At 41.5% G+C, this 25590-nt stretch overlaps 1 protein-coding gene across 1 annotated transcript in view; it reads left to right on the top strand.

Annotated features, from left to right (window-relative positions):
• The first annotated feature begins 247 nt into the window (after positions 1 to 247).
• Positions 248 to 25590, top strand: part of DMD (dystrophin) — a 2144806-nt gene continuing 2119463 nt past the window's right edge. The window contains exon 1 of the mRNA XM_054973282.1: positions 248 to 520. Within this exon, the coding sequence (XP_054829257.1) occupies positions 448 to 520 (73 nt within the window). The 5' untranslated portion in view covers positions 248 to 447. The remainder of the gene's footprint in view (positions 521 to 25590) is intronic.

Raw genomic sequence — 25590 nt, 5'->3', positions numbered from 1 at the left:
GAACGGAAGGAGAGGCTCCCAAGTTGGCAACTGATTTATTGAGAGCTTCGGTTCTCCTCCTTCCCTTTCACCTTGCTCGGGGAGCCTCTTTCTAGCGCTATTTTCAGGCAGATGCACGCAGCTCGACACCTGTTCTCTCTGATCCGGAGAGCAGCTTTGACAGCTCTCCTGTCAACGTGATCTGCTGCTTGCTTAGGTGGAGAGTTCTTCGCCTTCGCCCCCTTCCTTTCGCTCCACGCTGTGCGCTTAAGAGGGAGCGGCGCTGAGCTGATTCCTTCTCCTCCCACCCCTGCTTGGCTCGAAGAAAGAAGAAACCTCTCCTTTTAAACTTTGTGCGCCTCTGTCTGCTGTTCTGCCATGTCAGAGGCTCCCCATGCAGGACCAGAGCTGAGCGAGTAGTGCTTTCTTCTCGGCGCCTCTTAGGATTTGCGGTTTGTTCTGTGGGCTATGGCTGAACCAGGACACCCCGAGGAAGAGACTGCTGTGGACGAGTTCAATGATATTATCAAGAGCAGATCTGGTAGGGTGACCTCTTTGGCTGTTTTTACAGATGTGGAATTTAAAGGGGGGGGGAGCTCTGACTTTTCTGTTGTTTGGGAGTGACTTCTTTGCACAGGCGAAAGGCTGGTTCCGTTGGGAAACTTTTTTCTCATAGGCAGCAGCGCGAATTACTTCTGCCAAGTTGGAATGTACTAGTGCAGTATGTGCAATATCGTGTGGAAAGCTACGTGTATATTCAGTTCCCAGCCACCTCAAAGAGCATTTGTCATTTACACTATTTTTGTTTACGCTTCTTGCAGACATATAAAGGGTGACCTATGAGAACAGGGAATGTCTGGGGCAAATTAGTTTGTTCATTAGTTTTTATAGAAAGAGAACTGATTACTGTTTGTGGAAAGAAAAAACAGCACCTCCGATAGTAGAAGGAGATTGTGTTGACATTCTGAAACTTTTTGGTAAATTACAGTAGTCTGTCCCGAATTATTGACTTTGTGTAGAGGGGTTAAGAGTTTGGCCTGTGGCAAGTATAATTTTCTGTCCTGCTTTGTGTACCCCAACAGCCCCTGGTTTTAATACACTCATTAGATTCTGGTGCCGTTTGTATAACAGGGCAAGGCCATTAAAGCTGTAAATGGAAGCAGCTGGAATGTTTCTCCACAGGATAAAGTTTCAATTGCTTGGGCTGTCTCTCTGACTTTAGCCTTGGAAAAGAACCAATTCCTGGGTGATGCGGGTATTTATAGTTCATTCAGAATTCATATTTTTGCAAGGAGAAATACACACAAGAGTACTGAGGTACTTAATTATTTTTGAAAGTTATCCACTTGACAAGATGAACAGAAAGGAGATTAATGATGCTGTCATTTCTCCTCTCCTAGGCATATGCCTGAGTTTTACTGTGGGAGTAGTTTGTCTGATTTCAAAACTCAAAATCAGAGGAATGAAATTAAACAAGGTTATAAGTATTCAGGATTGATTAAACTAAGGAGATAAAGAGGAGTGTGCATGTTTCCAATACTGACGCTGGATGTGGTAAAAAACCATCCTCTTTCCTATGTAGCTTTCCTTACCAGTAGCATTTCATTTACACTGGACAACTCACCTACGTATCCAGTGTTGTGATACCAAGGAGCCAGAGCCTGGGCAGGCTCCATGTTGGCATGCTAATGCTGCAAGAGTATTTATTAAGAGTTCAGGGCAGCATCTTTATTTTATCTTCATAACAACCCTTTTGAAATAGTTTGGACTGAGAAAGAGTCTCGCTCTCCCATGGCTACCCAGTAAGCTTCATAGACAACTGGGGATTTGAACCCACGTCTTCCTCACTGGCATGCATACTAAACGAGGACCCAATTCGTGCATGAAGCAAGCTACATGAAACACTGTGTAGATAGACTCTTCTCTCCTCCCTTTTTACGTACCTGGAATCATGTTTAAATTACACAGTATCTTGGAAGCCTTTTTACTGACAACTAGAAACTTCCCATAGTTTGTTGCTAAATTCTGAGGTTAGTGAAGTCTAGTTTTAATGGACTTCTGCTACACTGAATTCACGTAATGGCACTTTTATCTATCTTGTGCCTCACATCTTCATTGTACATGCCACTTTACATATACATTTTAGGGCTCATTGCTACACTCTTAAATTGGTGGTTACCTTGAGGGGTTTTAATTAACAATAATCTATTGGTGTCTAAGTTCACTGCACATCTCAGGTTGCTGTTCACAGGTTGCTGTGTTTTGCTAGGGAATCGTAACACTTCTAATAAAAATGATAACCTTGTTATTGTTTACAGCATATGATTTTATCCTGGGATGGGAGAGATGAGTTAGGAGCCCCAGAACTTCATGCACTACTGACCCTCAGCTCAAGCTTTCTATTCCTTCACTAAGTGTAAGCAAATGTTTTCAGGGGTTCAACAAATTCTGGAAAGACAAATGAAATAACTCCTGTCCTCAGAGGAAATATTGCCGTGAAGAGGTGGGGCAGTGGCAGGCCAAGGCTTGTGGGCTTTCCTGCAGGCTTCTCAGAAACATGTAGTTGGCCACTTTGGGAAACAAGATGCTGGAGCAGTGGTTCCTTGGTGTGAAACAGCAGGGACCATCTTAAGTACAGTGGCTACAGCTTCTACTGCTTGTTACTCCCTTTCTACCTCTTTTTAGCCATTGACTGTAAGGAGCAAGACTCTAGATGTTTCACAGCAGATGGGAAAGGGGTGGACAAAGATGGGGGGGGAGTGAATATGAGAAGGTTCTGGTAACTACTGAGCCTCCCCTATGATTAGATTGTTTGCATATATCTCCAGTTTATAACCTGGCAAATCTTTTCCTATCGATGTAGTATTAGCAGCCAGACCCTTTTTCCCGCTGAAGGGCACTTGTGACAAAATGCACTTTAAAGAAGGTTTCCTAAGTGCAGCGGTCAGAGAACTGGAAGGGGAGGAGTTAATAATTTCCAGGGATGAGAGCTTGATTGACAGGCTGTTCTCTCCTCTCTGATTGGCCAGTCAGAACCACCCTTCAGGATAACAGTTGGTTACTGACAGAATTTGGAGTGTGTGTGAGTCTGACAGGGAAGGTCAGACAGATTCTCTACTGGTGTGAGAGAAAAGAGAGCTGAAACCCATTTACACAACAATAAAAAATCTGAGGGTGTGTTTTTGGCAAAGAGTGAGTGGGTAGTAACTGGAGACTCTCATTCAAGCCAAGTGTAGAAGGGTTAATTCTTCTTAGGAGAAGACGATTAATTCCTGCCTGGTGTCTAAAGGGGGGTTGGCTCTGACCCCAGGTCTGTTGTAAAGGGAAAACAATTTTGAACAAATATCAGGAAACCTGAGTTGTAAAAGGGAACTCTGTGAAGAAGCCTTGTTGCTGTAACCAAAGTAGTAAACAAAATACCTCTCACTGTTAAGACCTAAGAATATAGAAACTAAGCTTAAAGGAATCTGTTTTGTCTGTGGCTTAAAACGTATTCTTTTCTACCAGTAAATCTTATCTCAGCTGTTTCATTCCCTGACTGCCCTTATTCCATCTCTTCCAGTTCAAGTCATTTATTTTGAATGTTATACAATCTCCAGTGCCAACAAAGAGGAAGAGGGCTCCTGCTCCCCCCCACCCCATCAATTTTCTGGGCTGGGCTAAAAAGCCAAAATCGTAACTGCTTATCAGGGTGGGACACAAACTTTTATGGTATGAGAAGCTGTGTGAAAAGTTGAACAAGAAGAGAAACATTGATTTGTTCTACAACATATCTTTCTGGTCCAAAATTGCATTGCATTCCCAAGCTGCCACTGAGGATACTTGATTTTGAAGAATGAAACATATTTCTGTGGCTATTGAATAAAAAGGTTACAAAGAAACCTATTAAAAACTACTGTAGTAACATGGATATATGCATCAGAGAAAATATTAGTTTACAGTAGGGTGAAAGTATTGAGAAAGCTCTTTACAGGCCATGTGAGACTGACAGATGGTTTGGAGGTCCATTTGCACTACACCAGTGTGATGTAGTGGGTACAGTATTGGTCTAGGAACTGGGAGACCCAGGTTCAAATTCCTACTCTGATGTGACCTAGGGCCAGCCATATGTTCTCAGCCTAAACTATGCAGTAAGGCATACAGTAAGTGTTACTGGGTGTGTGTGGGAGGGGTAACTCTGAATTTTCTGCATTGTGCAAGGGGTTGGACTAGATGACCCTAGATGTACTTTCCAACCCTATGATTCTATGAATCTATCTCACAGAGTGAATGTGATAATAAAAGAGAAAAAAGAATATGCTACCCCGAGTTCCTTGGATAAAAATACAACCAGTATTTTTTGGATAAAAAATAATGTGCTATTGAAGGAGAGACTCAATCCCCCCTCCAAATGTTTTAACCTTACTTATGATTGCTTCCATAAGTATTTTTCTCTTTATTACCCCTTAATAGCTAAATGCCATCAAAGCAGAGTATCAGGAAAGGAATTAAGGGAGGTAAGTAGCCCTTGAAAACCAATCCCATTGAGTTCATTGATATTTATTCTAATGTAAACACGTGTAACCAAAGGGCCTTTAGTCTGTTTTCAGAGACTAGCAACCTTGGGGAGAGATCTTTTCACCTGAGCTATGTAACTTATTTCAATTTCAGAAACTGTTTGGTGCTTTAGTGACTGAAAAAAAGATGTTGTAGTCAAAATCAAAGAGCTCTCAGTTGTATGTTGCATTTACTCATTTAAGTAGGCAATTTCTGAAAGGCACAGTAGCCAAAAGCAACTTGTGAACCCAGTCTATTTATTTGTCATGCTTAGCTAGCCTTAGGTCACCAGATGAAATAATTGGGTAGGACGTAACATTTAATACAAAAAGACTCCTTCTGGATCGGGCAAGGAGACTATCCGGTTTTTAATACTCATCACTGTCAGATACTTTCAGGAAGCCTGCACAAAGGACATGAAAGGAACACCCTCCTGTTTTTTTCGGGCCTGTTGGCAACTAATACTAATAGCTATCAAAGAGCTATCTATCCTAATAGCCATTGATAGATACACTCATGGAGAATAAGTTTAAGCTCCATGTAAACTTGACAGCTGCTGCAACATTAGTGGTTAAGTGGCTGAGTTGCAAATCAGCACTCTGCTAGTTTGACTCCCACTACTGCCATGAACTCTACAGGTGGCCTTGAGTAAGCCACTCCTCTCAGCCCCAGCTGAATTGTGGCAATAATGATAACTTAGTGCTCTAAGTGGACACTAATCAGTCCACAAGGGCAGTATATAAGCATACTGTTGTTGTTTGTTATTAAAACAAGGCTGTTGCCCTATTCTGTTGCACTGAATTAGACAAGCTAATTATGTTATGTGGGTAACAACTATCCTTCATCTATAATTTTCCCCCAAAAATGTCAATTTGTTCCATGTTGGGCAGAAAACCACTGTTGTGCCCCCTCCATTTTTTGATTTGTGCTAAAAGCTCCAGTAGATTAGCTAGAGTTGCCAGGTCCCCTTACCCTCCTGGTGGAGGGAGACCCAGCATTCACCTTTTGAGCATCCTTGTGTGTGCGCAAAGTGTGCACTTCTGGTGCAGTGGTATTAGGCCTGCCAATCCCCCGCCTGGAGCGGGGGATCCCCTGTTCCCACCTCCTCCCCCAACCCCACTTACCTGTCCAGTGGGGGGGCGCCCCCATGCCCCACAATGGGCCTGTTTGGGGCCGAATTGGGCCTGCAGGGGGGCGGGATTCAGACCTTCAGCAAGTGCAGGAGCACACGCCAGGCCACCCTTTGACCCGTGTGATGACATCACTTCCTGGAAGGTCTCCGCTGCCACTGAGACACCTTGTGCATTGAGTGGTCTTTCTTTCTCTCCCATTAGATATGAGAATGTTGTCTATTATGTGCCTAGCTGAGCTTGCCTGCATAATAGGCTCATTTCTAAATGGTGTAACAACCATGTTCAGTCTGACTTCTTGGAGAAGGGAATTAGTGTGTTTCAAATTAGAATACATTTAGTTATAAACTGGCTCTTTCATGCTTTTTTAAACAAGTGGTTGCTTTAGTGCCCATTGGAGAGAAGCAGAATGGGTTGGGTTTCTGCCTGAAAAAACATCCCAGTCCCCTTCAAGTGCTGTGCTCCTGTAGACACTGAAGTGTGCTTATACTAGTCAAGTAATTTCTGACTTGAAAGGGACTGGAAATCTTTATGAATGATGGAGAAAATTATTATAATTGTTAGTGTTTAAAGAATCTTTTTGGCAAGCATTCACTTATATAAGGGCTTTGGGATATTTCTGACCCTCTCCTCTCTGTTTTGGGTTAGAACCTACCAGAGATTTCACTGACACAAGAGGAAGTAAGGACAATCTTGCCTGATCTATATCTTTGCTGCTGCTCCATCCTTCCTTTTGGCTACACAAGTCCCTCTTACACCAGTAGAAAAGTTGGTAGGGTTTAACCCATGCACATTTTTTGTAACATCTTATGCATTTTGTTATTGGGACAATGTTCAGGTGAGCCCTATTTGCCCCATTCCAACAGCTTGTTGTGCCATGCTGATGGGACTCTAACTGGTTAGTGTGTGTGGAACTGGTGGATAATGCTGATGTCTGCATTTCTGTTTTCTCTGAAAGCCTTTCTCCATGCTAGAGCAGATGGAAGCAGAAACGGTCATTGTATGATACTGCAGGCAAATAAAAAGAACCTAACAGTACATAAGTCATCTTTACACTTTCCCCTTGTGTATTTGTTCAGACTATAAGCATAATATTAGCATTTATTTGAAGTCAAAGAGGCTGGAAAAAAGTGTTTAGATATTGCCGTTGCATCTGGAATTCCTCAGCTGAGGTCTTGCTGAGTGGTCAAGGATAAGCATTTGACACTTGTCTAAACATAACTTGGCTGGTAGTTGTTTCACTTGCAAACACTCCTTTCCCCCTTAAACATGCCCCCCCAATCCAAACCATACAGATTCAGAAGCCAGCCCTGTTAAGTCCAAAGGGGCTTGATTTCAATTATGTATCCTTAGGATTGCCATCATGGCAAGCTCACTAGCAGCACTCTCTGTAGCACTCTCTTGCTCTATGGCATGGAAAATTAGTGCTTGCTTTATTTATTGACTTCATTTTTAGTTCGCCTTTCTCATCCAGACTCAAGGTTGAATACTTTAAATCCCTTAAACACTGCAAATTCTTAGTTTTGTTCAGAAACATCATCATCTCCTGCTTGAGAAAATCATGCTTTTGATGAAAAGTAGGAGCTTCCAGGTTCATACATGTGAAATATGTGTGGTAAGATTTCATAGTTCTTGTGAGTGTGAGTGAACAAATTGAAACAACTAAGTTATTCTCAGTTTCCTAATTTAATTGTGTTTCTGTTTTTGTTTTCAAACCATGAGTATTCAGAGCTATGACAAGAAATTGAGTTTGGTGTCTAATAGATATTCTAATCTTTGCAGGCTTATTTCTGTTTTATGGACTGTAGTTCCTATTATCAGCTGCACAAGAAGTGCTAAATTAAGTGTATTTTTAGAAAGAAATTAATAGAATAATTTGTGTATGCCGAATGAATTTGTTACTGGTCCAAACCCCCAGGCTTGTTTTTTTTCCCTTTCATATCACTGCATAACACAGTCGTCTTCTTGTATTGCATTTTGTCAGTCTGCTGTTAAGCAGTGCTGTTCCTGGACCTTGTATTTTAGTACACTGATGAATAAGTGGGCATTAGGTTGCTGGCTAGCAATAGGACATAAAGAGGAAAGTCTTAGTGTGCTCCCAAGTTAGCTTCAGTCATACATATCCCACACACTCATCCATCTCTCCTTACAAAGAATTTAGATGCAATTAAAAAAATGCCACTGCCAACCAATGCATTCCTTGCTGCTACCAAATTTTGACTTTGGTCAAGTGTGTGTGTGTGTTTGTGAGTTCAGCGAATATAATTTTGGCTGCTCTGTTACTTAGCTTGTCATTTCCAATTGTGGTATAAGTATGAATGCATATATGATTGAAAACATTGTAGAGATGAACTAAAATGGCCCATTACACTGCATCTCATAAAGACCAAAGAAACCTGGGAGTGGTATACAGTGGAGTACAAAGTATCAGTTTGGTATTTGCTTTCCCTTTGGGACATAAATTAGTCAAACCTGTTTACAAAAACAGGTGCCTAATGACAGCATATGTTCATACTACAAGCTACAATGGTCAACAAATGAGAGCCATGTAGTACTGTATGTGTCACTGGCTAGGCATGCTGGGTTTTTTTAAAAAGCTGTTTATCTCAATTTACACTTGGTGGATGCCCCTGAAATTGGCAGTTTTCCCCAAGCAAGGGGAAAGTCCTGCTGTAATCAGAGCCTGAACAAAGGCATCCCAGTAAGCTAGTACAGAATGTACGTTACTCTTTGGGACATGAGCTATCTCTGACAGTATATCCAAAGCATTGGCATCTTACTTTGAAGAGGTATTTAACTTGTATTTCTTGTCATTTGCAAATGAAGTCAGTCACAATACTGCACTCCTAAAGGAATGCTGCTGCATATGAAATCTGGATAACCTTCAAAAATTAGTTCCACAAATAGGAAGAAGCATGCCTTTTGCTCCAGTGAATCAAGATTAGAATTCTGTAAGAAAAAAACCTTTGGACAATAAATTTTTCCAAAATGTAATTTTGGGGACAAGAAAGGAGAGAGGGTTTTTTGGGGGGGCGGGCGGGTGGGGAGGTGGCGTTTGTAATTGCCTACGTCAAGTTACAACAACTTCGAGATCAGCATTCTGGGGGCTTGGTACGTGGCTTAGAATTTTATCTAAATCAATTCCACCTTACATCAAGGGTACATTCCCTCCCAGCTCCTTATGTGGAAGATATGAGATATGCCACAAAGTGGATTTCTTCCTTTGTCCTACTAGAGGCTCTTTAACAGCTGTATGAGCCCAAAAGCAACAGCTGCATGTAGATCTAGAGTCAGCTGTAATTTTCTGCCTAATAGACACATCCAGCCACAAAAGGAGGTTAAAGAAGAGAATGCAATAACCAACTTCACTGGCAGAGTGTTGGCTGTAATGACTTGTCTATCAGTAAAGAGTTCATCATAGAACCAAGTAGATCTTGTCTACATTCAAACCCTCTCCCTCCCAATATATATGAACCCACAGACTTGAACCTAAATGGGCAGAAGGGAATAGGACGTTTCTTGTCTTATATAGAGGAGAGTTCATATTAGAAGTTGAGAAGACTGTTTCTGTTCCACAAGAACCTTCTCTGATTCTCTAGAGCTTCTTGAAGCACTTGGCTAGTGTGAGCACGAGGACTAAAGTTTTTTAAGGCAAAATTCCTAAGTCTCTTTAGCCAAGACTGAAAACTGTTACCAAAGTAATTTATGAATGAGATTCTGCTACCTTTTTTCAAAGTAAAACTGAGGATTCACAAGACTGGCTCTATTTTGCAAAGGTTAGCTGTGATACTGATGGGAAGCCACTAACTGAAAATGTTGGATTTTGTTCATTTTAATATGTATTTGTTTTCTTTCTTTTGAGGGAAAGGGCAGACTAACTAAAATAGCTAGAGGTAAACTTACTACTAAGAAGAAAGATAGTGTGCTGCTTAAACCATCTCAGATTCTGTGCACCATTTCTTCTAGATGATGTTTCCTTGACAACGTACTTAGGGTCCTGAAAGTTTCCTGTTTTTCATATAGAAATCAAATGATGTTATAGTGCATGTTTTAAAATAAACTTGAATACAATCTGACAGTGGTCAAACCCTGCCATTTTCTACTGAGTTACCTACAGAATACTCATCTTGCAGATGACTTAACATTTAATTGCACAAAAGCTGATGTGTTAACTCTCAAGCAGACTGCACACACAGCAACAATGGAAGGTTCCAGTCCTATGTACTTGGAATTTCTCTTATAACCTACAGCTCATACTGTAGAGAAATGCCCTACCCCCCAAATGCCCTACATGTCAAAATTATAATAATTAGGTCAGTATGCTTTACACACTCAAAATCCTTTCTATATGTTACATCTGTCAATGGGAAAGCAACAGAGGAATGAGTCAGATTCTCAGGCATAGGCATGGGCCTATTCAGTCCCATTGGTATGTAGATGGCTGTGGCAGGTGACCCAGGAACAGTTATGAGCTGTTGCCAAATTTTGTAGACAAGAGCCCAATGTATGCTCTGTTACTCTGGATCTTGATGTGCTTCACCTGTTCTTCATGAGTATCTGTTGGACAGTGATGTTTGCACAGGGACCAATGGGCATAATGTGTATACCAGCAAAGTGGACTGTATCAATTGTTTGGTTTGCTTGGTTATTGAAAGAATTAAGATTCTGATTATTCTACCATACAGAAGTTCTGTGTATACCTTGGTTCCTACCTTTCCTTGCATCTAATTTATGAGACACAATTCTATATACAAACCACCATCCGTGCCTTGCCCAAAGAATTATTCTCTGGGCCCCTCTCACATCACCTGGTCCCATCATAAACTGCATACGAAAACAAGTAAAATGACTTTCTGTTGCATTTCTGATGTGCAGGGTGTTCTTTACCATTTCACATGTGTAAATTACAATGTTCACTAGAGTATCATCCCAACATGTGCCCTGGGTCTCTTTCGTAGCTATGTTCAGAGAAATATTTTTTAAAACATTTCTTCTGTAGATAACTTACAGGAAGTATCGTAGTAAGTGTGTTGTTATCAGGAAAAGAGGTGATAAGAGATTTGATTAAAAGCAGTGTCACTTTACCTATGCCTAGTGGAAAGCTAAAATCTATTGAACGGCACAGTGTAAGAGAGCAGCAGCTATTAGGATACAGTGCTATAATGCAAAAGAAAAGGTATTGTTTTGTCCTATGTTCCTTCTAGCACTTCTTTCCTTTCCTATCCCATCTTTCACCTCTTCTTTTGAGTGTCAACATCTTGGCATCACCTCTTCTTTCCTAAGGGGATGCCTTCTTTTAATAAATAGCTCTCAGAATGTAACATTTTAACCTGCTGAACATAGGTGCTCAAACTCCAAGTATATTCTCATTGCTAGTACTTTTAAGTACATAAGACTAATATAGTAAAGAAGACTTTTCTCTCCCTTTTGCTGTGTAAATATGGTTCCTGTTCCATGTATTTCAAGACTAAGAACATAAAATGAGACTGCTGGATCAGTCCAGCATCTTGTTTCACACAGCAATCAATAGGGCTGCCAGCTCCAGGTTGGAAAATTCCTGGAGAATTCAGGAATGGAGCTTGGGGAGGGATCTGAGCAGGGTGTAATGCCATACAGTCCATCATCCAAAAAGCCATTTTCTCCAGGGGAACTGATCTCTGTTGCTTGGAGGTCAGTTCTAATTCTGGGAGATCTCCAGCCATGACCTGGATGTTGGTAACCCTAGCGACCAACCAGTTGCCCTGGCTGGTGAACAGGGCATAGAGGCTGAGAACCCTCCCCTACTGCTGCCTTCCAGCACTGGTGTTGAGAGGCTTGCTGCCGCTGGATATAGAAGCACCTTTCGGACACCATGGCTAGTGTCCATTGAGGAACTTCTTGATGAATCTAATGCCCTTTTTAAAAGATATCTAAGCTCATAATGACATTTTAACATTCAGTTTATCTACTGCCCTTAAGGACAACTTAACACCCACTCAGAGCAGTCTACAAAGTATGTTATTATTATCCCTACAACAATCACCTTGTGAGGTGGGTGGGGCTGAGAGAATCCCTGAGAGATTCAAGCAGCCAGTGGAGACAGAGTATTACAATACTTGGATCTCAATCTAAGAAAATATCTAATAAAACTGTATCTAAGAAAATATCAGGGGAAAAATCAGTTTTCAAAGAAAGGCAGAGGAGAGAGAGACTTGTAACAAAGCCCAATATACTCTTACATGCTAATCTCAAAAGACAATTCTGTATAAATGTATTGAGTGACATAAACTAAACTGTGATTAACACAACAAATTGCATCTGTGGGTTACATCCATAATGCAGTGGATCACCCCATCTCCCCCTTTCTAGTTAGGGAAAGGAAATGATTTTTTTTCTCCAAAGAGAGGGTTCCTATTGCACCATGCAAAATGAATTACCTGTGAAAGGTGGTACATAAAATATGGTAATTGCTGTGTTTCGAGGGTTACATTTATGATCTGTAATTCACTTTAGCTAAAAGCCATACTCCATTAGGTTGATTTCACAAGGGGAGGAAACAATATGTGGGTGAAAATGTTATCAGGTTTCAGCATCATGGAAATGCTATGACCCCCCCCCCCTTTTCTCATGTTCTAACTATACAACCTACTTTGCCTAGATGGTAAGTCCACTTAATATTAAATAAAATAGCAGGCAGAGAACTTATGTCTAAGTGTGGGGTCACACTGAAGGCATTTTTCAATTTACTCTGTCATTCAGAGAACAAGAAGATTTCTCATAAATGTGATTTTCTCTCTTCTTTAATTGACAGACTGCATGGAAACTGGTCATTGGATAAAAGACTTCTTGTGAAACAGCATGCAAGATCAAAGCCAACTTGAAAGTACATGGGGACTTAAGTCTTTGGGTGACTCTCAAGCTCTTCCCTAGACATCAAAACATTGTTCTATCTAGGCAAGAGACCATTCTCATTATTTATTTAACTTTTCCCCATCTCTGAGGAATTCAGAATGGCTTGTGTGTGGTAGTTTCCCATCCACACAGCTTGCAGGGACAGAGTTGCTTAACTATAGCAATAGATACATGATGTATACCTTCCTAGGAGTCCATTCTCATTTGTTTTGGACTTGGCATGTGCTCTGAAGTCTAGCTGGGCAGGGTACAAGAAGTATTATCTGTGCCAAGGAGGATATGCCTCTCTTTCACATTCTTTTGTTTTATGCTATAGGAAACCTTTTTCTAAAATATATCCATCCATACAAGGGACCCTTGAAGACAGGTGGTGAGGCATCTCATTTTTCCTTCTCTATTTCTTCTTTCCCTTCCCTTACATCCTCTGTAGCTTCCCCTTTTTCCTGCTTCTCTCTCTTTCCTACCCCCCAGCCAATTTACCTTATCTGCCCCACTGTCTTCAGCTTTCCCTCCTTCCTTCCCCCTTGCAGACTCCTCCCAAGAATACTCTGGTCCAGTTGTGCGGTGTCAGCTGACCCATGTCCAGTTGCACAGGAGGGAAACTGCAAAGATTTGCAGGGGGTATTTCACCTTCCCCTGTATCTGTTCTTTACTACTTTCTCTTTCCCTCCTCCTGGCAACTCCCAAAACCCATTTCTCTACTTTCTTCTCTAAGTCCCATTCACCCACGAATGCATTTTTATCAGCCCCTCCTCACTTTCTAGCTATATTTATCATTCATTTATATGCCTTTCTTCATAATGGGGATCCAAAGCAGTTTACATCATTCTCCTCTTCAATTTATCCTCACAATAACCTATGAGGTTGGTTAAGCTGAGAATATGCAACTCGCCCAAGGTCATTGAGTAGGAATTCAGACCTGGGTCTTCCAGATCCTGTTCTGTACCTCTAACTACTATATCACAGTGGTTTTCATGGGTTGGCTGCTGTTGAACAATAGCAGGCAGTTAAGACTGGATGAGTCATGTAAGTTGTATAGTATCAGGTTGCTTGTGGCTGCTGCCAGGCCTGGTCCCAATGAGTCCTCCCTCAAAGGCTAAAACAGCCCTGGAAAGGGTCTTCCCTTCCACTGACTTTTACGGATATAAAGCAAGTCTTGAAGGCTGGCAATACTGTTGTGGTTACCTAGCAAGAGTCACCGAGGGCATTCATTTCTTAATGCCACAGTTGATGTATTTTTTAGAGATTTCAGATTATTCTGCAAATTTAAATTTTTCTCAGATTTTTATTAAAATCTGTCTTGTCTGTCCATGGCCCCAATCTTCAGATTTAAGTAGCCACAGATGAGCCCACACTGAGTATTAGATATACTGATTTATGGGGTTTGCTGCCTTCTTCAAATAAAAATTACATTCCAAAAATTGTTCTAATTTATCAGTAGTGAAATAGTTGTGCCTCTCAAATCTGTATATACCTCTTTTTCATAAAAAGCCTTTACTGTAGAACAAGAGTGGTTGGCTTTGCAATTTAAAAGGGTGTTTTTTGTTTGTTTGTTTTTTTGCTGGCTTGGCTGGCTGCTCCTCCTGTGCTTGCTTGCTTTTGGCAGTGTTCATTGATGGTCTATGGGCTCAAAACCCCACCTGACATTCTACAGGTTTGTATTCTGCTATTGACTGACACTAGATTGCCAGCATGCTTGTGCCACAACACTAAATGGGCATACTTGGTATCATTGGGTAAATCTCCATCTTTAAAATCTCCACCTTCTGGAAGACATCTTTCTGCTTCCTGTATTGACCATTTCCCTCCAACTGAAATTGCTGACTGCCAACACCACAGAATTTAGCTTTCTTGTCAACAGAAGTCAAGTAGCAATTATTTTTTACCTCTGCCAGGTCTTTATGCTTGGTGTGTAATTTTGCCTAGGAGTGAGCATGAATTTGTACAGGAGTGCAGTTTGTGCAAAGTCTTCAAATCAATCATGGATTCTAAACTTGGGTTTTACCATTTGTGTGAGAGAAAATTATATGCTGATGAAGTGCACATGTAGTTTGTCAATTTTAAGATATGCTTGCTAGGCAGATGTTTACATCAGAATTTTAAACAAAACTAAGATGGTACATATCATTGATGGTATCAGTCTGTATCATGATCTGTTTTCTGTGCACTGACAAGGCATATTTCTTGCTCCACATGACTGAGACCTAGTTTATAATTTTTAAAATCTTCATGTGAAGTGGCTCCATTGCTACAGCAGTGTAAAGGAAGTAAGGTATCTTTGTCCAATGAGGAGGCATTGCCCATGTGAATTCTACCCCCTCCCATTTTATGGGAGGAAAAAATCACAACAGCAGACCTTCTGAAGGATCAGGCATGATGTGGATACTTAGAGAAGTTACTTAACTTTCACCACTTTGCTGTGATGATAGAACCACTTTATACTGAGCAAAGAACAATGATCTGCTTCATAAGTTATTTTTTTCTTCAAATGAATGAGACGGTTCAGAGCATTCATCTTAAGTAAATGTTGAATAAAAATTTCACCTATGCAGGATTGTGTGCATATTCCTGGCCTTTAAATGTGGATCCTTGGTGCCTATATGTATAACTAGCTTGATGCCCATGCTTCGTTACAGCATTTAACTACTTTAAATCCAGTTATAATATTTATGAGTATGTAAAAAAAAATTTGGTTTGGGGGAGGTTGAGTTGTTTTTGTAATATAATAGCATAGTTCCCGAGCTTCACAAAAGTGTTTGAATAAAGCGAAGCATGTTGATACCGAAAACAGATGAAGTGAATTTTGAAATGTAACATTTTTTGAACAGATTTTTGAAAGGAAAAGATTGTAGTGCAAGAAAAAAAGTGAAAAATACATGATACAACCTTTTTTTTTTCCTACTGAAGGACCTCTTTGTAGACCACATTGGTGGTTTCCCCCTCAAGTGCTAGGATCACCAGGCTGCTGGGTGAGTTCATTTTGGAGCAGGCCCATGTGAGAAGCAATCCTCCCTCAAGTCAATTCCTTCCACCTTCATTGTCTGCTCCTGGGACTTGTTGATTGTCATAGCAAAGCAGGCCTTGAGGGGGAACTGTAGTCTCTTAAATTCAAAGGCGTTCTCTGATGGAATGAGTGGTATGCATGGTATGAATCCCACCCCCACCCCCGATCACTGCCAGTGAACAATGTGGCCTCAATGACCTTCTTGTGGAGGGCTTTCACTCGCAGTCTGGTGCCATTGCAGAGTTTGGATGGGTTGCAGTTCTGCAGCAGTATCACTGGAGCCCCCACTTTGAGGAGAAGCTTGTGGGCTGGGAAGCAGGGAGGATTGAGCATGTTGAGGAACTCCATGGGGTAGTGGGACCACGTCATTCATTTGAACTGAGGTAGAGGAGGTGTGGTGGGCAGGTTCATGTGAGAGGTTTGCACTGAAATGGCCCCTAGAAAGGTCATGCACCATCTCCCCATGAACATTTAAAAACTCAGTTGCCATACTGACTTTTATATAAAATCCCTTTTCAGGAGTCTTGTACTGTCTTTCTTCAACTGTCTGCAGTTTCCTTGACCTGACTTTTATCTCAGAACATAGAGTTCCACAACTGACCCATCAGCCTCCTAGCCACACAGGAAAGCCAGGCTCCACAGGGAGATTGACAACCCTAGAGAGGAAGACTGGGAGGTATATTTTTACCTCAGGACACATTCAGTGACGCCCAACAGCAACTACATACTTTAGATTGTTGGGGTGATGACCAATCAGGCCACATATGCAAATGACCTCAGGGAAGAGTGGCTGAGCTGGCAGTTGACGGGGGTGGGGAGGAGAAGCCTGTCAACCACACAGGGAAGAAGCTGTATCCCTATGGGAAAACACATTTTACCCCCTTAAGGGGCAAATTTCTTAAAATCCCTTCTTAGTGAGCCTCTATATCACAAAAAGAACATTTTCCCCAAATTTCACATTTCTAGGCCCAGTGGTTTGGGCTGGGCATTGATGAGTCAGTCAGGACACTTGCCTTTATATATAGATATACACATTCAAGGGTTCTGCAGCTAAGGCAGATATGCTAGTATATTGCTAACTTTGTGCATCAAGCAAATGAGATGATAGGCAGGTCCAAATTATCTTTGCTCAGTACCATAATTTGACATTTGACCTCATATGTTGGATGAAAATACAAGCTACTACCACAGCTCTTGCTCCTGGTGCTACAGTGCAAATCATCAATAGAAAGAAAAATATATTGGCTTATTTAATGGAAGGTGCAGTGTTTATGTATTTTCTCTGCAGAATCCACATGTGAGGAGGACTGGAACTGAGAGGTAGCCTGGACTACACAGAGTCAGAAATGCTTTCCCAGATAATTTCACATGTTTTCCCTGAGATTCAAATGAGTCAAACCATGAGTCTTTGGGTATAAGTATGGAAATATGGCAACACTACTTCTTACTGTTTTTCTAAGTGAAGTAGCCTCTCTAGTTAATTGGAACTAACCTGGTGCATTTCAGTATTCATGTCATGAACAGCAGAAGATTTGGATGTTTAAATTATAAGCTTTCTAGTGCATAAACTTTAAAATGAGCTTTCAGAATGTTGCCATTCTATGTGGCCTAGTAGGAAAAAAGTAGTATTAGATTTGATGTCATAGAATGAATCAAATGGAACTGTTGCATGTTCCATACACTTTATAGTTATTTAAGAAGAAAGCCTTCCTGTAGTGTGCTAAAACAACTCTTTTGAGATAGTATTTGAGCCAACAGTCAGCTGGTTCTAAACCATTTAGCCATGATCTTATGATTCTCTGGCATTAAGTTAAGTCAGATGATAGCCTCTGTGGTGTTTTTCATTTTCTTCAATACTGAGGATTTATTTTATTTTGTTCATTTAGTTATCAGATTTATTATAAGTGGTTCTGTATCACATGAATTCAGTGCATATTTATGCCAAAATTCCTTTTTGTGTACTCCAGAAATCAGTGGAAAGAGAAAGGTGATGATATGTTTCATTTCTCTTGTTACAAAACGATGTACTTAGATTGCCGGGTCTATAAAAGTGCATCCACCTGCAAAGCTTGCTTAAAAGTGTACTGTAGTTTCTCTTTTGATTCATACTTAAAGAGCAAAATTCTGAAGTTTATGTATCCCTGTAAAATATAAATTTGAACCATTTCCAAAAACAAATGAGAGATCTCATCAACACTTTCAATAATTCCAGGGGCGGCACAAGGGTTTGCTGCGCTCGCGGCCGGCCAGGTGCCCCCCCCCCGGCACATGCGCAAACGTGTGCACCCTGGCCTGCGTGATGATGTCATGTGTGACATCATCAGGCGAGTGCGCGTGCATGCCACCGCCGGCCCAATCGCTGTGGCGGACGGCCTCCGAGCTCTCCCACTCATTTGCCTGTGCTGCTGCAGATGCCTGCCCACGGCAGTTGCACCCGGCTGGGGGCTTGTGCTGGCGGCGGCGGCGGCACAGGGTGGGAGGGATAGGAAGCTGCTGCTTTGTGGCACGTGTTTCCACCCCCCGTGCCTCCTCTGGCGCTCCCACCGGCACCCCGCGCCCGAGGCCACCGCCTACCTGGCCTCAATGGGCTCGCTGGCCCTGAATAATTCCAACAATTTTTTTCATTTATTACTTCAACTAATTATGCTAAACTATAAGGGTTTGCATTATCTTCAAGTGAAATGTTCCAGTCAGTGATAGCACCAACTGATCACTGAAAATTGTGTTACCTACTAATAGAAACTTTTTTTTTATTTGCTTAGGGAAATAGAATGTGAAGCACTTAAATAAATCTCTCCTTATCTTCAGTTAGAAAAGCATCTTCTAGTTTACAAGTACCCTAAATACAAATAGCTCCCTCTTGCTTAAATGTATTCTTGTGAGCAAAGGCTGTTTCCAAATTAGGCATGTGGCATCTGACCCATTTTGTGTCAGGAGATGGGAACTTGCCCACCCCCTGACTGGCAGCTTATCTGATCCAGAGAGGAGGTCACCACAGAGCAAGAGGCTTATTTATCCTCTGGGCTGCTCCAGCTCCTTGACTAGAGTGGCACTCTTGGCTTCAGGAATGGCAACAAGGGCCTTTGTTCATATAAGATGTTGGAGATCTTATGGGGCCTGCATTAAGAGAGGGGAAAGAGACTGGCTAATGAGGAGGCTTGACTGGGAGGAGGAGTTAATGATGTATACTTCTTCTGAACTGAGACCACAAGGCCAGGATGGAGGGGGCAGGAACACCAGCAGCAGTTCCCAAGTATTTTGATGTCATGGTGCCATAAGATCTTGAAGATGTGTCCAGCTATGACAGCACATGCTTGCCAACTCTGGGTTGGGAAATTCCTGGAGATTTGAGGGTGGATCCTGGGAGGGCAGTGGTGGGAGTGGAAGGGATCTTTACTGGGCATAGTGCCACAGAATCCACTCTCCTATGCAGCGAGTGCGTGAGAGGTAAGGAAGGAAGAAGTGACAAGCAAGTGAAGGCAGCAGCAAAGAAAGGAGGATGTGAGCAAACTAAGAGGAAAGAGGTGGTGCTAATGAAAGGGATAGTGGGAAGGAAGGACGGAGGAGAAGTAGGGTTGCCAGCCTCCAGGTAGTGGGTGGAGATCTCCCGGAATTACAACTTGTCTCCAGGCCACAGAGATCAGTTCACCTGGAGAAAATGGCTACTTTTGGGGGTGGAGTCTATGGAATTTTGGCATGCCAAGGTCCTTTCCCTCTCCAAGCCGCACTTTCTCCTGGTTTCTCCAGGTTTCACCCCCCAGATCTCCAGGAATTTCCCAACTTGGAGCTGGCAACCCTAAGGAGAAGGGTAGAGGGAGCAGAAATAAGTGGGGACTGGTAGATGTTAGTGGGTTTTCTCCTCCCTGTGGGTTCATTGTGGGTCTCTGCTTGTAGTGAATCAAATGCAGTACAAGCAACTTGGTGGGTATCATATTGCAATGGTCTGTTTGCATTCCTGTAGTAATTCAGCTGTTTATATTTTTCTTCTGTAAACCTAGTAATAAAGAATGTCAAGACATATTTATGGGTGCATTGTATATTTACAACACCTAACATTTATGAAGAGGGCTACGGGGTGCAATGGATTTCCCTGATATGTTAACAAATATAAATAATTTGTGAGATGATAAAAGACTTGTCAGAACATGGTGGGAAACAACTGTTTCTACATAGTTTCTAGTGATGAAGCCAGAGCAAAAATAGATGCAAACCTAATGCAGGCATCTGGAAGTTCAGTCATCAATATCATATTGCCAAGTAGTTAGGACAAATTGCCACCCATTGGGTCCAGATGTGTGGCAAAATGGTTGACCACTTTGAGTTCAGTATTTGTGTTAAACTGCATGTTTCTAACAGCACTTAGGCAATTTTTATCTTATACGGAATAATCAATTTTTTGGAGTACTCGGTATGAGAGAAATGACATCGAAGGAGATTATGCAGGGAATAAAGCTACCCTAGTGCCTCAAGGTAGAAATGCAGATGAGGTGACGAGTGAGGAGCAACTCACTCCAGCTGCTCAACTGGGTGTCAGCTCCTGATTCTTGCCCTCCCCCCAAAAAACTTTGCTGGATATAAAGAAAAATCTCCCCAGAAAAAGACCATTCCCAGATGATCTCTCATGAGCTGTAAGTTGTTTTCTGACAGCTGCAAGCAGTCAGTTCCTGCAAATATGCACAATAATGGCTGCCTGGCTCCACTGGCAAGATGGATGAGCTGAACTGGTAGGTGTGGGAGTGTCATTATGGATGTGGTCTTATCTAACTTTCAAGCATGGAGGGAGGGGGAAACATATACCTCAATGGGACCCTGAGATCTGCAAGGTTAACCAGGCCGCAACCCTGTTATTATAAACATAACAATTTAAATAAAACTATGGATCCTACTTGAAGATATTTATGGAAACTTACTTCCTTTTCTATGTAGGCTTGGTGAAGCATGTGGCAGTTGGGCTCTTGTCCTGCTTACCAGTGGCAGGCAGGACGCTGATGGTGTGAGCTGTTTGCAAGTGTCTGTTTCACATGATTAAAGTGAACAAATATAGTTCTTTTTCCTAACAGTCCCCTCCCATCCCCTCCCACTTATCTGTGACTATCTCCAATTTTAAAAATTGTTTAAAAAATATCTAATTTGAATTGAGATTTACTACTTGGGTGTCTCTGGGTCTGAGCTCAGGTGATATTCCTGGTGTCAAGGGTGTGATACCACTAATTGGCACATTTTTAAAGAAAAAAATATCAAGGTGTGTTCTTCCCAGATGTTAATAAAGTGGAGAAGCCAATAGGTCATCAAACAATGTTTCTGCTTCTGTATCTGCTTGCTAAGATCATGGATCTGCTTTCCCCTCTGATTACCAATTTAAGTGTAGGTATTCTTCCATAATTTTTTTCAGGTTGAACTGATTAATTCTGTTACACCATGACAGAAAGTATATTTCCTAATGGTAGACAGAGTGTAATAGTGTAACAGTATCAAAATAATGGAATTGCTTCCCCAGGGACATTTATCTATCCCCCTTGATCATTGTCTTCTGCTACTGGGTGAAGACTTGTGTTCCTTCCTGTGTATTCTTACTGACACTCCTTTTTTATTTCTGGTTTACACATACAAACACAAGTACGCACATGTACTATCTTTAAAAGTTGGTTTTTAAAATCTCTATTTGTTCACTTTCTTGAAGGCCAAAAATGGGCAGAAAAGTTAGCCCAAATATACTTTAAACAAATAATAAAGTAAATATGTTTTAAAAGCCTGTAGCAAGCAGTTCACAAGGTGACAACCGGAACCAATAATAACCAAAGTCAATAAAAGCTTAAGTAGGAAAAAGTATAACTTGTGAGGTCAATGAAAATGGTTCAATCATTTTATATAGTCTATAAGCTTATTTGTTTAATAAAATGAATGTTTTTCTTCAGTAGTAAATATATCTCTGTTATATAATTATATTGAAAATATTTTCACAAAATGCAAGGGAGGTATGGTGATGGAGCTGGGTATTATAAAGGAATGAAGTGGAGATATAGTTTTCCTTGGCTCCCTTCCAATCTTTGCCCCATCCTGAGACATGTTGGTAGTGGGGCTAGGAAAATGTGCCTTTCTCCATCACCTATGCTATGCAATACCTGGTCTGTTAATAATAAGACCTCCATGCTGCAAGGTTATTTTGCAGCAGATAAAGTGTACCTGATATGCATGACCAAGACCAGGGTGGGGAGGGATCACCCACTCCTACCAGGGGACTGGTAACCCTATTCTATTGAAAGCAAATAGTTCAGAATAGATATTTGGTTTTTTCCCTGAATACCTGATACCAATGTATTGGAGTTTGTGGTTTTATTTGGTCCTCAAACTGCATCTGCAAGTATCCTAGTGACATAATTTAACCTGCAGTTCTTGGCCAACAGTAACTCCAATGAGGTGTGGAAGAATAATCAAATGGGTAATAGAGAAAAAACAATGTTACAACATAGTAGTACAAATATTTTGGTTTTAATAGCACTTTTTGGCAAACACTTTAAAAATAAAGAAAAATCTATAGGTCTAGAAAGTTTTCTGCTGAGTATTTTCACAATCTATTTAAATATTTAATGTGAATCTAAAAAGCTTTCTGACTCCAAAGATCAGCTTCATTAAATACCTATTTTAAATAAGCTAAGATGACAGAAGGAAACTTGCTTTAAAAGCATGAAATTATCATAGCAAGCAGATAATAGATACCTAAGGTTTTCCTAGAGGTAATGGATTTATAGTCTACTTGGCCTCTGCCAAAAGAGCTTTTAGGTTTCTTCACTACCTCACTAATTCTTCAAACAATTACAATACTTCCCTTGAAAAGGGACTACTTTACAATTCAGGGGGAAAAAAACTTTTTGTAGTACCAGCAGTTTCTAATGATGTCAGCAGTGGCTTACTTAAAATGTAAGGTTATTTTCTCCTCTTGTTCCATTTTCAATATACGTACCTGTTCCTGTATTCTCACCTTTTGAAAATCTGTCTGTAGACCATGGCTGAATCCACATTACCTCGGCACATCCCGGTGTTGCACTAAATGTTCGCTAAACACCCGGAAGTATAGCGTCTTTCTAGCGCAATTCAGAAATCGCGCTTGAAAGACACTATACTTCCAGGTGTTTAACGAACATTTAGTGCAACACCAGGATGCACCGAGGTAATGTGGATTCAGCCCATGTAGATTTGGCAAGAAGCTTTGGGGTAAGGTTGAAACTGTTCTTGAACTGGAAATACCCACTGGCACGTTTAGCTATGCTTAAAAACAAACTTGACCAGCAGGTGGTCCTGTATTGTGACCTCCTTTAGCCTTTTTAATTCTGTGTTGGGATCATGGTTGCAGGTTCCATTCTATGCATTTCTAATAGGCATTGTATTGTAAATAAATCCTGTACATGTGCTGTCTGGAATCCTGGAAAACACAAACTTCCCTAGACTTGGATGTTTCTGTCATCATTAATTACAATAGTTATGAAAACAGGGTGTTTTTTAATTATCATAATTGATATGAGAATGAAACAAATTTCTCATCTAAACACACTATAATGAAAAAACCCATGATTTTCTTTCACTTGCTTCTGTTTCTTTTGTTATCGCAGTCTTGCCCATCACTGACTCAACTGGTTTCACTTTGATAAGGCGGCCAGCATTTTCCTAATAAGGGCATAAGCTGTGTTCCTTAGGAGGAGTGGGGGGAGAGGCTCTGGGCCTTCTTCAGTGACTGCAAAGTGTAGCCACTAAGATTACATACACGTGTGAGCTATTCCAGTCTTCAAGGATATGATGCGGCACTTTGCCTTCCTCTCTCTTCCCAATGCCTGCCCTTCTATGCAGAATTTCCTTTTCAGTCTGTGTGCCTCTTCTTGTTCTATGATCTCCAAACATTATCCCTCATGCAAGCGAATCTTCCTCAAGGTCTTTCTTCTGCTGCCTGCCTGTTCAGATGACTTGCTCACCTTGTACTACGAAACGGCCTTGCCTTGTCAGTCTGCCTCTTCCTCATACTACTGTCCTTCTACTTAAGCAGCTGCAGTCCCAAATGCCTTTTCTGCATGCTGCTGTTTGTGTTACTGTGTGTTTGGAATCTTTCCTATCAATTTTTCCATAACAATTAATGTTAAATATTGGTGCCCTTCATTGCCTCCAAAATGAGCCCCTTTATTCTGTCAGAAATTTGGGACAATGCGTGTCCTAGGAGAATGCTATAATCCTCCAGAGGTATGGCCAGTCTGGATGGAAAACTATGAAAGTACAGTCTCAAAGAGGCAGTCTTCCATTGAAACTAATAGCAAATAACAAAATAGAATTATGAAGTTAAAACAATAGTAACATAAGAGACAGTAATTAAAAAAAAGTATGAAACTAGAGATGGGCACGAACAGCAATACAACAACAATAAAAAAGCCACGGACAGCCTAATCTGCTGTTTGCGAAAAAGCTGTTTGTGAGGCCCCATTCTAAATGAACAGGTGGTTGTTACAAGCCTCGTTCATTGCTGTTCATCAAGCCAGACAGTCTGGCACCTGCAATCAATCCTCTTGGCAACTTAGGCAGGGATTGTTTGAACTCTGTCTGAACTCCTGCTGTTGCCCTGGAAACCCTAATCTAAGCCCAATTTAGGTTGATAGGCAGGTCTTCCTTTCATGTGTGGAGCTCCAAATTTGTTACAAGGGAGCAAAGAGCAGGGGGGAGGGGGGCTCCCAGCTCTGGCTTAGTTTGCAGATAGTGAAAAGGTAGAGACAGTTGCTGTTGGCATTTTGATAGAGAGAGTGCATTGGAGCTTGACTTTTCTTTGTGTGTGGTGGGATCTACCCCTTCAAGTTTCAGGGCTGCTGCCAGGCTCTGGGCCAAGCTTCTATTTATTATTGGTACCTTTCCTGATGCCTGCTCAGGTAAGGTTTCTGGGAGTGGTGCGGTAGGGATCTACCCCTTCAAGTTCCAGGGCTGCTACCAGGCTCTGGGCCAAGCTATTATTTATTATTGGTACCTTTCCTGCTGCCTGCTCAGGTAAGGTTTCTGGGACTGGTGCAGTAGGGCTCTTGACCAAACTTGGATGATGGCTGGAGGAGAGCCTGCTGGCCCCCGTGAACAGCCAACCACGAACATGTTCATGAACAGGGCCATGTTCGTGGTTGTTCATGAATCCCTGTTCGTGGAGGGCAACAAACAAACATCATTGTATTGTCGAAGGCTTTCACGGCCGGAGAACGATGGTTGTTGTGGGTTTTCCGGGCTGTATTGCCGTGGTCTTGGCATTGTAGTTCCTGACGTTTCGCCAGCAGCTGTGGCTGGCATCTTCAGACCTTAAGGTCTCCTGAGTAGATACAAATGACCTACATCTCTTCTCTTTTCCACACTGTGACACTGAGAGATCTCTGTCTTTTGGTGCTACACCTCTGAAGATGCCAGCCACAGCTGCTGGCGAAACGTCAGGAACTACAATGCCAAGACCACGGCAATACAGCCCGGAAAACCCACAACAACCATCAAACAAACATCATGTTTGTTTTTTTTCTGTTCGTGCCCATCTCTATATGAAACAACTCAATAACAAAACAGTCCCTTTGGGAATGAATAATCAAATGAAATAAATGAAAAAATCCCATGCACAAGTCTAACCTCTGTGAAGAGAAGGTTATTACATACTGAATGTGTATAATGTAATGTTGGTGCAGAACCATGTCAGACATACATATATGAAATTACAACTTATCTACCATTATCCATACTACAAAGATCAGTTACCCAAAGAAAATAGCAGCTCTGGATGGTGGATTCTATCTTATCACAGCCAGCTGAACTTCCTCCCCAAACTCCACTGACGGTAGGCTGTACCCCCAGATCTCCAAGAATTTCCAAATGGAGTTGACAACACTACATGTATTTGCAGTGCTACCAATAGCTTAAATTTCCTCTGTACAGGCAGAGCAGCTAGGATTGGGCCAAAATGCTCTGCTAAACATCATTCTGTTGTTTGCACATAGTCATTCCTTTCAATGATTTAATGTGAAGGAGGCTTCAAAAGGGTACAAATATTTGCGT

Source organism: Eublepharis macularius, chromosome 3, assembly GCF_028583425.1.
Source record: "Eublepharis macularius isolate TG4126 chromosome 3, MPM_Emac_v1.0, whole genome shotgun sequence".
Lineage (NCBI taxonomy): Eukaryota > Metazoa > Chordata > Lepidosauria > Squamata > Eublepharidae > Eublepharis > Eublepharis macularius.
Note: the sequence above shows the minus strand (reverse complement) of the source record. Positions and strands in the feature narration are given on the sequence as shown.